The 11,136-nt window shown below is 46.2% G+C and overlaps 2 protein-coding genes across 2 annotated transcripts; both read left to right on the forward strand.

Moving 5' to 3' along the window:
• The first annotated feature begins 758 nt into the window (after window positions 1–758).
• LOC103627992 (uncharacterized) lies at window positions 759–2,806 on the forward strand. Its single transcript, XM_008648284.3, has 3 exons — window positions 759–2,144; window positions 2,233–2,450; window positions 2,525–2,806. Exons 1-3 carry the CDS (start codon window positions 821–823, stop codon window positions 2,804–2,806), a joined length of 1,824 nt encoding a protein of 607 aa, XP_008646506.1. The 5' UTR covers window positions 759–820.
• Window positions 2,807–6,549: 3,743 nt separating this feature from the next.
• On the forward strand, window positions 6,550–9,027 carry LOC100281729 (symbiotic ammonium transporter). The gene is made up of 5 exons (NM_001353171.1): window positions 6,550–6,612; window positions 6,775–6,928; window positions 7,025–7,567; window positions 7,686–8,066; window positions 8,185–9,027. Exons 2-5 carry the CDS (start codon window positions 6,902–6,904, stop codon window positions 8,257–8,259), a joined length of 1,026 nt encoding a protein of 341 aa, NP_001340100.1. The 5' UTR covers window positions 6,550–6,612; window positions 6,775–6,901; the 3' UTR covers window positions 8,260–9,027.
• The last annotated feature ends 2,109 nt before the right edge of the window (window positions 9,028–11,136 follow it).

Here is an 11,136-nt window from a genome sequence, read left to right on the forward strand (position 1 = left end):
TATATTTATATATATATATATATATATATATATATATATATATATATAACAAATTAGTAGATACCGCAGTTAAGGTATATACGTATATTATATAGCGAAATTAGAATGTTATATGAATATATACTGCTGTACCAGTAAAATAAGGAATACATGCAGTGTTTAATAATTCTAACCAAAAAAATAGAATCACAATTGTATAGGAACACATGCAATGTTTCATAATTTAAACGAAAAATGGAGTTGCAATTGTACATATGTGCATGAACTGGAATATTGGATAATATTGATGGTGAAGTATCAAAGTGTGTACAAAGTACCTGGTTGATGAGTCACTGGACTTGAGATGACCTGATAAGATTAGTGAGACTGAACTTGATTTCGAACTCCAGTTTATCCTGGTCTGCTATGAAGAGAAAAAAAACCAAATCAGTAGATGCCGCAGTTAAGGTATATACGTATATTATATAGCGAAATTAGAATGTTATACGCAGGAGTAGTAAGCCAACAAAGAGCACCCCCTTTTTCGATGTATATGTCATCTGGAAAGTAGGAGTGATAAAGAAGCAGGGGAGAGACGGAAGATTTAGAGGATGATAAGGCGACTCGAGAAGCAACAACGTTCAAATGGTGACGGTGTCAACAATAATCTGTTAAAATTGCGAGAAGATCTTAATTTCCACAGCGATGGATAAAGCAATACCTGGTTTCCTGATGCTGAAACTTTTCTGTAACAATCTGTCATTTTTCTTCTCACGATCAAGCTCAGAGATTATGATACAAGCATGACTGGTTCTTGAACACTATACAAGGCTTTGGAGAGATGGGATGTGCTGCTTCCAGGTTAGAAGATGAGGAGGCTGTCAAGATGTGCCGGGACAGAAGGGACTTGATCAAGCAGGCACTGGAGCAGCACAACCGATTTGCATCTTCCCACATTGCTTACATTGAGTCCCTGAAGCGTGTTTCGGTGGCTCTCCAACGGTTTGTTGCCGGAGATGATCACCATGAGCTAATCTTCGATACATTCATCTCCCCTATCAAGCAACAGAAGCCAGAGATGCTTGGTCTGCCTTATGGTTCATATGAGAAGAGAACTATTCATGTTTCAAGGTACCTGAGGTCAGGGCCTAACCCATCAGTGTCCATTGAGGAGCACCCACGTCCGGTGGAAACAGTCCGTGTCGAGTCAAATTACCCTATGGACAACGACAGTGGCATGGTGGATAGATTCCTACCAACACACTCTTCACCAGTGAGATCGTCTTCATACTACCCGCCACCTTATAACAGGCCAAGCTACCAACCTCCATTGGACCAGGAAACAGTTAGAAATTCTTCCTATTGCATGCCTTATGACAGGCCAAGCTATGCACCTCCATCACCCCAGGAGACAATGAGGACTTCTTATTATGCATCTTATGACAGGCCAAGCTACCCACCACCATCACCCCAGGAGCCACTGAGAAATTCATATCACGTGCCATATGACAGGCCAAGCTACCCACCTCCGTCACCCCAGGAGCAGGAATCATCACCGTGGGACTTCTTCTGGAACCCATTCTCATCACTGGACAGCTTTACATATCCCCGCCCTCGGAGTAGCTATGACAATGTGGTCACTGATGATGAACTCGTGAGGTTACAACGGGTACGAGAGGAGGAAGGAATCCCAGAACTTGAAGAGGAAGATGATGAGTGTCAAGAGCATGTACAGATGGACAGAAAAGAGGAAAAAGAAGAGCACGACAATGCAGATGATGATGAAGACGATGATGAAGACGATGGCGAGGAATGTGAGCATTCAGATGAGTGTATGGTTTCTAATGTGAATTTTGATGCCAATATGAAGCAAGAAACAAAGGGATTTGAATCCAAAGGTATTCAGTGTACTGAAGCACCAGAACCTTGCAAGACAGTAGAACTTGAGATAAAGGCACACAAGAAAGAGTTGATGAGAAACAGAGTAGCAAATGCAGAAGAAACTCCTGGTTTCACAGTATATCTGAATCGAAGGCCAGCAAGCTTGGTTGAGGCCATGAAGGATATCGACTGTCAGTTCTCGGGGATATGTGACGCTGCTCGGAAAATCTCAGTAATGTTGGAGGCAAGTAGAGCTCAGTACTCAACCTCAAACGATCTTTCTGGTACTGTTTTTATGATCCACACTGAAATTACTCTTAAAGATCTAGATTTGACACTTACTGAACATTGCTTGCCAATTGTGTATTGCAGCGAAGATGCTGAACCCAGTTGCACTTTTGCGTTCTGCGTCATCCCGTTCATCATCATCTCGTTTCCTTCTTGCTCCCTCTAGCTCAATAGATGATCTCTTTAACAATGAGACTAGCAGCTGCTACTCTGAAGAATCTTGCAGTACCATGTCTGGAAGTCACCACTCTACCTTGGATAGACTCTATACATGGGAGAAGAAATTATACAAAGAAGTAAAGGTATGATCTTTGTCAGGGGTTTACACCAGTAGACAAATGCATGGAAAAGCCATAATTGTTTTGGTCACTTGCAGGCAGGTGAGCGGTTAAGAATCGAGTATGAGAAGAGGCTGACACATTTGAGGAACCAAGATGTGAAAGGCGAAGAACCTATCTCTGTTGATAAGACTTGTGCAGCATTGAGAAGCTTGCATACTCGGCTGAAGGTGTCAATACACACAGTTCAGTCGGTATCAAGGAGGATTGAAATTCTAAGGGATGAGGAGCTGCATCCTCAGCTTATGGAGTTGATTGTGGACACGGAGACGATCAGCAAGCACGACGTGATCAGGGATTTTCCTTCGCATCTCCTGTAGCCTATCACGCATCTCTGATGGAGATTAAATAATGCATTGAGATGTGTAGTAGCTAAGACCTGTGCGGCGAGAGGCTGCACTGTGCGTCGCTGTTTGCTTGGTCGTCGATCTAGAGGGTTACTGGCCGGAACGACGCAACCAATTCGGGGGCGAGATTCCATCTACTACCATCAGCACAGCAAAGCTGCAGATCCGCGATGTAAAACAGCGGGCAAGAGCGAAGGGCGGCGCCAGACTCGACCGGGAAGTCGTCCAACGCGGAGACGACGATGGGAGTGAAGACTCACCGCTTTTTCCCCATGGAGGCCGTCGGCATGTGGAAGCCATCGCACAACGGAGTTCTGGAGACACGGAGCTCCAATGTGGAAGACACCGGATGTTGCAGAAGCAAAGAAATTTGGGGGGAAAAATGGGAAGCATACGAATCGAACGACGAACCCTAAACCCTAAATAAATCGCAACTTGAGAAATCCGATGGGGGGAGGGGGAAGAGCCGTTGTCGCTGCCGTGTTTACTCCAACCCAACACGACGAACCCTAGCAATGGGAATCGGATTATGGTGGAGGGGGTGGGGTGGACGGAGGGGGCGGGGGAGGAAGCGTGGTTACCTTTGGAGCGCCGGTGGAGGGAAACCGAAGTCTGAAAGCGGTTGTTGCCGGAGCACGCAGGTGAGCGGGGGCGAGTAGGGGAAGTTCGCCGGAGCACGCAGGTGAGCGGGGGCGAGCAGGGGAAGCTGGAGTTCTGGGGGAGGAGGAGACAGCGCGAGAGCGAGATGCTGTGAAGGAAAAGGAAACACAGAGAGGATGATAGAAGAATCTACACACACGGCGCACAGGGAGTGAATCCAACGGCCAAAATAATTCGGGTGACGTGGACGTTCCTGGGAGCAGTTTTCCCTGCTGCTTTCATAATAAGGAAATATGTAAAACTAGTGGCAAATGTACATAGAGTGATAAGTTTTACTCCCTATATCTGTATATAAGTCATGTCTAAGACCGGGACGTGCTAATGGATCACGATCCAAATGTTCATTCACATTAAGTTAGAGTCTTTAGTTAATTTTTGTTTAAAATATTTATAATAGAATTTGATTCTAATTCAATTTAATCTTAAAATTTTAGAGCGTAAAATCTATAGCGTTATTATTTCCCCTACTACGATCAGACTCGTTCGTAATGGAAGAAAAGAGGTGGTTTTATTGATAGATTTTAGTTTACGAGGCGTTTGGATCCCTTCATTTTAAAGGAATTAGAATCCACTCAATAAAGTAACTTATTTAGTTTGGAATTTGACATTCCACCACTTTCCAAATTTAAGATATAAGCCTATTTAAAATTTATGGGGTGGAGAATGAAAAATTATTTTATGCATTGGTAAAATTTGTTTCTACTATGTAACTTACATGACACTTTTCGTCTAACTTATATATAGTAAAAATTTAGCACATTAATATCTCTGACATCTTTCTAATAATAGTATATAACTATATTTTATATAAAATCGAATTAGCTTAATTGATATATAACTAAATTCTTATTATTAGAATAATATTCAATTCGAATGATCTAAACAGAACGTTAGGGAAATAAAGACAAACAAGGCGTAGCAGATCCCATCTATATATCTTGGTCTGTGCAGGAGGGGCCAACCAGCTGCTTGCACAGAAGCTAGCTGGCTGGCGATCGATCTGGGTGGTTTGTTTTTAATACTTTGTTTATTATTTATAGCTGGATCCCAAATCCCCAATAATGCCCGGCCCGCGCAGTTCATATCCATCGTTGCGCGCATGCATGCATGTGCCTTGAACTTGAAAGGAGCAGGAACAGACGACAAGGCAGTAGTGCCAAATGAAGCCCGAAGAACAGTAGTCCATTGATGGGTCGTAGCCTCAAAGGTAAAGGTAAAGGTGACTTGCTAGGTGAAGGCCGTGTGGGAGGGAGGCGACGACGACTCGTCGTCACATGCAATAATGCGAGTATGGTCTCTTGTACCTTCTTCGATCGGTTGTTTTATCTTTGCATTGGAGCAGTTATATTGAAGCGAGTTCGTTGGATCTGCGGGTCAGAGATGCAGGGAAGCATGGGTATCCTTCATGAAAACTATAGGGCTTTCTTATCAGGATAATAAGTGGCACTACTACATTGCTGCTGCATGCATGCTCTGGTCTGGTCACAGATATATAAAGCTAAAGGGCAACAGTTTGCGGCAACGCAAGTAGCTACAGCTCCATCAGTCGTCAAGAGGCTCTGTCGCATTTAGGCAATAACAATTTGTTTGTTTAGCCTAAATAATCTGATTTATTTGTGCTCCGCAATTTAAGACTGTCTCCAGCACTCCAGCAGAGTATGTAAAATAAGAGATATAAAACTACAGATAACACTGTTTGAAGAGAGAAGTTTGAAATACGGGATATAACAGGAGATGAGATAGGAGATTTGCTGAAGATAGCCTAATAATTAAGTAATTGTGTACATGTTATTCTACACAATACACACTGCAACCCCAAGTTACAAATGAATTGAATATATACACACATGTCATATGTAGAATCACACATATTGATTCACATGGATGAATGGTTTGTTTGAACCATGCATCTAACAAAGACCCAAATAAAATACAGGATTTAGTTTAAATCAAGTTAGTTAAGCTGCACCACACACACTATCACAACCCCCGAATATTACCTTGAGTGGTAAAAGTTTTCTTGAGGGCCAAAAACAAAACCGCCAAGAAGTGTAGGTAGTTTCTTTGGCGGAAAATGGATATTATTGTTGTTGAGTGTAGGTAGTTTCTTTCGCCAAAACAAAACCAGAGATCCTTGTTTTTGCCGCCGCCCCCCCCCCCCCCCCCCCCCCCCCCCGCACAATCTAGTCAAAGATGTGGGAAGAACCCTATTATTCCCCTCAAAAGTGCTTAATTAAAACACGAGACTCAATTGACCAGACATGCACGTGGTAACGAGTAGTAATCCCTCTCTCAATTCACCAGACTAGCAGAGATCCTTGGTAGTCCCCCCCCCTCTCCTCCTAGCTCAGCTGTCCATGTAATTAACCCTTGATCAAGAGTTTGGAGCCACATCATACTTTGCTCCAACCACTGCTCCTTTAAAATCCGCGCGCAGCTCTCTCTCTCCTTCCCACGAAACGGCCCAACGGGCGACGCACCTAGGTGCGGTTGGGAGTCCACCCCAGGCCGGCCCTGCGAGTCCTGTAGATAATCTGTGGGCAAATCTCTTGATTAATCCACCGTTAGATCGGTCACCAGGTCATAGTCCACCATGGCATCTTTATTCTTTACACTGGCAAGCCACAAGGCTGCAGTGGCAACAAAATACATATCCAGCGCATTAATATGCACAAATCATTTCCCCAAAAAATAAAAAGTAAAAATTGCACAGACCACTGGTGTGTGTGTTGCCTCCCTAGCTAATGACGATCGTTCGTCGGGCGATTGTTTATCCCCGGACTAAACGATCCAGGCTGAGCTAGTAAGAAGTTGCCGTCTGTCGGGATATGAGTGGAGGAGGATCAAAGTAAACACCACCTCCTACATCTACATGCCTGCAGGATATATGCTGCACAATACAAAATGAATTCAATAATAAACTACGGTTCGTTCACACAAGTAGGAGTAGAGATCAATAAGACGGACGCCACCACTTGCACATTCACACGCAACACCCCCCGCCCGAGCAGAGTTTATATAAACAAGGCGATCGATGCGGCATCATGTCCATCCCACCACTCTCACTCACATCTCCATTGGTGGCCATTGCGAACGAACCCGAGCTCCGATCTCCACAGGTCCGTTGGTCGCGCTCTTCCTACCTTGCATCCTGAGCCACTCCAGCTATGTTATGTAGTATGGAGCAGCAGTACAGCTGGTTTTGGACATCGCACATCGCCTGCACAATGCGGTGATCTCCTCTCTGACACCCCCCGGCCGGGTCTGTTGATGCTGTGCAGGACTTGTTGAGCTTCCAAGCAGCTAGCAGCAGCATCGAGCGCTAGCAGTCCATTTGGATTTTGGTTTGGAATTGGAAGCAAGCAAGACGTCCAATTCCCAGTCCTCACCAATCAAATCAACCTGCAGATGGCAACGCAGTGGTTCTCCAACATGGTGAGTCCGTCCGTTACCGCGCTTTCACCTGCCGTCCCATTCCACGGCCCGCCCGCCGCTGAATGTGCCCTTTTTCTTGCCTGCCGCCGCGCGCAGGTGGTGGACGAGCCGAGCTTCTTCCACCAGTGGCAGTCGGACGCGCTGCTGGAGCAGTACACGGAGCAGCAGATCGCGGTCGCGTTCGGCGGCCACGGGGGTCTGGACCTCGACCTCGACCTGGACCTGGACCACGGCGTGGCGACGCCGCCGCCGCTGCAGCGAGTACCCGCGCCGGCGGCCGACCACCGCCCGCGCAAGGCGGCCAGGGGCAACGCCAGCTGGGACTCGTGCGTCACGGAGCAGGGCTCCCCCGACGACTACTCCTCGCCGACCATCCTCTCCTTCGCCGGCCACCACGCCAAGGCGCCCAAGCAGGAGCTGCTCGACGCCGCCGCCGCCGCGCTGCCGTCGTTCCAGCAGGCGCGCCCGGCGCCCAAGCGCTCCTACGACGACATGATGGCCGAGGCCGCCAGGTCGCCGGCGGCCGCCGCACGCCCGGCCTCACAGAACCAGGACCACATCTTGGCCGAGCGGAAGCGCCGCGAGAAGCTCAGCCAGCGCTTCATCGCGCTCTCCAAGATCGTCCCGGGCCTCAAGAAGGTACGAGTACGAATCGACACGAGTGTCCAAAATCCATGGCGACATGCCCCGAGCACCGACCACCAGCCAGCCGCCCAGTTCCCGTCAACCAACTAGCTAATTGTAACTGGTTTCGCAGATGGACAAGGCATCCGTGCTCGGCGACGCGATCAAGTACGTGAAGCAGCTGCAGGACCAGGTGAAGGGGCTGGAGGATGACGCCCGGAGGCGCCCGGTGGAGGCGGCGGTGCTGGTCAAGAAGTCGCAGCTGTCCGCCGACGACGACGAGGGCTCCTCCTGCGACGACAACTCCGTGGGCGCCGAGGCCTCCGCCACGCTTCTGCCGGAGATCGAGGCCCGGCTGTCGGGCCGCACGGTGCTGGTGAGGGTCCACTGCGACAACCGCAAGGGGGTGCTCATCGCCGCCCTCTCCGAGGTGGAGCGCCTCGGCCTCTCCGTCATGAACACCAATGTGCTCCCCTTCACCGCCTCCTCCCTCGACATCACCATCATGGCCATGGTGAGTCAGCTCGATCAGCCACTCTCTCTCTGTCTGCCATGCATGCTGCTTTCTTCTTCAGCACACACACTTAGTCATTCCTCACGTGATGCTAACTCATCTGGCGATTTTCTCGCAGGCTGGTGACGACTTCTGCTTGTCTGCAAAGGATATTGTCAAGAAGCTAAATCAAGCATTCAAATCACCCTTCTGATGGGATTAGCTTAATCTATGTCAACTTTTTTCCCATTAGCCTTAAGGATTTGAGGCTAATGGTTAGGTTATCAGGTCCTTCCTTGCCTTTGCTTCCGAAGAGAGTTGCTTGCAGTCCCCAAGAGTCCCCCCACACAAAGATAGCCATTTCCACTGGTTTTTTGCTACATGGGTGCAGAGATTGATCACCTAGCTAGTTACCTACTTACCATCCCATTTTATCTGTCTCTCCAGTTTTTTACATGGTTTGATGTTGTCACTCCATGTTTTTGGGAGAGAGCAGATTGTAAAAAAAAAACAGCCTTTTTTTCTAGGGCTTTGCTATATAGGCCTGGGGAGTTTGACTTTTACAAACCTAATTTTTCTTTCTCCCCTTCGCCCGTATGTTGCCCTTTAATTCACCTTGTTTTTTCCATGAGAGGATGGTGTTTTTCAAACACCAGCACCTACCTTCGCCGTCCTCTCAACCTTGATCACACTGCTCCCAGAAAAAGCTTCAGTTGTGGAGAAAATGGCGCCGTCTTTTTTTTTAATCAGCTCTGAGGGGGACTTTGCAAGCCTTGATTTGGAAGTACTGTAGGGATGCCTCACTTCTATTGTTTCTGTTTTTTTTGAGGGTCCTACAAGTTGGCCGCCACTTGAAACTTGATGGAGCCTTTGCCTATAGTTTTCACATGTGAGTTTTGTTGTCACAGGACAGGATGAAGGTGTAGTTGTTGTCATCTCTTGTTTACTCTCATAGAAGCATAAATAAATAAATGTGCTCGTTTGGTACCTCTCATGGCTTTCTTGGTCACATGTCATTTCAGCTTACGCGTGATCTTTCTTTTCTTAATGGTGAGAAAATTCGCAGATTGCTCATGGACCGCGATTGTGATTGTTCCTTACATACACGTCCGCCGGATTCGAGTTATCCTACTATTCATAGTCACTCCACAGACTACTATTCATATTTCTGTAATTAGTTTCAAGTGCACCTAAAATGACCGTGTTACATACTATCTTTTTAAAACTTATAAACCCTTAATTTCTAAAAGACTGTAGACATTTATTTTTTGGAATTATGAACACATAACACATCCCCTAGTTCTCTTTTTTTAGAACATCCCCTAGTTGGCTAGTTCTCTATGCTGTATCAATTTTGGAACTTGAAGCCTGGCATCTTCAGCATGACAACAACATGGTGTCCTAATTCCCGTGTGAACTCCCTCACCGTTGCAGCTATGAGGAAACAATACTAATAGTGCAATCGTAGTTTCTTGTGTCACAGCACACCACACCATACCAAAGTGCCTTGACAACTAAGTTGCATTAGTCAACCAAAGCCTACCTTGCTGTGGTGTCACAACAAAGACTTGTTTGTTGGCCAAAGCATCTGATCTCCTCCCACTCCGTGGCTTTTTATTTTATTTTATTTTATTTTATTTCTAAACGCACAAACAATTGCAACCACGACCATCAAACTAAGGCTCTCTAATCCCTGCACACAAGTTTTTGTCTGCTTGTGAGATTTTGGATACATGATTGAGGTGGCAGGATCCGAATATTGTCAGCCCAATGGGTTTGAAACGATCTGAGACTGATAGCTTGCCATGGCGTCTCTTAAGGAATTAGGTTACTACTCCCTCCGTCTCAGGATATAAGGCGTAACCACTTTTTATTCTTGTCCCACGATATAAGGCGTGCTCTCTCTATATATACGTATATCGATGCAATGGTATAGACACAGTTAAATACATTTCTTGGTCTTTGAACCGGAGGTGGTTGTGCCTTATATAGTGGGACGGAGGGAGTATTGACTACCTGCAAACAGTCCCCCTCAAACCACATCACTGATTGCGATGTTGTCCCCTCTAGGAACTGGCTGCTCAACCAATCGCAACTAAGTCTCTAATTATGTGGCCGGTGGCAGCATATATAGTTTTGCTCTGCACTGAATGTACAACACTATTTAATACATCGTCTCTTGAGGGTTTTCTAGGGGATAAAATGTAAAAAATACACACGACTCTTTATATATAATGTCTTTTGATAGCATTTATGATGTAACTGATTTTAAAGACCCTGCAGATGCAGTTTTTTATGTATCTTTTGTGTATAGAAAACCGAGGCTGTAGATTGTGAGAAGTTGTGAACGATTCCACCTGTGAAAACTGGAACGGTTCATACGGTAGTCTGCTGTCAAAACCCAAAAAGAAATAGCGCAACCATGCTAGCTCTCTCTGGTCAGAGAACGATTGCGTGGGAGGAGACTGGATGGGCGAAAAGGGTATAGTACTGTAAGGCCTTGTTTGGATGCACGAGTATACACCTTAATCCATGTGAATTAGAGCTGTTTGGTGTAGAATTTAGTTTGGAATCTACACCAAACTGCTTCAACTCATACGGATTGGAGTGGACACATGCGCATCTAAGGTGATTGCGCGTGGCGTAACCGGGCGTTGGCAACGTCGTTCGTTGGGGCGCTGGCGAAAGCAATTAGAACGCTCCAAGAACGGCGACAGGCTGTTTTCAGACTGCAGGTTTAGTTTTCAGTACAAGACATGGTCAAGGTGACTTCGTTGTATAATATCTTTTGATCTGCGGCAGCAAAGTATTTGGTGGAGAGTGGTATTGGTATGTTATAAAAAGGTGACCTAACAGGCTTACATGCATGATCTGATCAGTTTGTACAGGCATACGTTTTATAAGTTCATAATCCACATGATTTGTAGCCTGCACCATCTTGTCTTGTCTTGAACCACCACATGTGTTTCTTTGCTTAAACGCTTGGTTGCTTGAATACAAGAAGCGTGGACTGCATGGACAGGTGCAAAACAACTCATTTAGGCCTTGTTCGTTTACGTCGGATTGCACCCGGAATCGTTCCAGCTAATTA

Source organism: Zea mays, chromosome 5 (assembly GCF_902167145.1).
Source record: "Zea mays cultivar B73 chromosome 5, Zm-B73-REFERENCE-NAM-5.0, whole genome shotgun sequence".
Lineage (NCBI taxonomy): Eukaryota > Viridiplantae > Streptophyta > Magnoliopsida > Poales > Poaceae > Zea > Zea mays.

Excerpts from the sequence above, each read along its gene's own strand:
- LOC103627992 (XM_008648284.3), top strand. The coding sequence starts at position 821 with ATGGGATGTGCTGCTTCCAGGTTAGAAGATGAGGAGGCTGTCAAGATG. Across the intron at positions 2,145-2,232 it reads AACCTCAAACGATCTTTCTG|CGAAGATGCTGAACCCAGTT; the intron begins GTACTGTTTTTA and ends TGTGTATTGCAG. Across the intron at positions 2,451-2,524 it reads AATTATACAAAGAAGTAAAG|GCAGGTGAGCGGTTAAGAAT; the intron begins GTATGATCTTTG and ends GGTCACTTGCAG.
- LOC100281729 (NM_001353171.1), top strand. The coding sequence starts at position 6,902 with ATGGCAACGCAGTGGTTCTCCAACATG. Across the intron at positions 6,929-7,024 it reads CGCAGTGGTTCTCCAACATG|GTGGTGGACGAGCCGAGCTT; the intron begins GTGAGTCCGTCC and ends CGCCGCGCGCAG. Across the intron at positions 8,067-8,184 it reads ACATCACCATCATGGCCATG|GCTGGTGACGACTTCTGCTT; the intron begins GTGAGTCAGCTC and ends ATTTTCTCGCAG.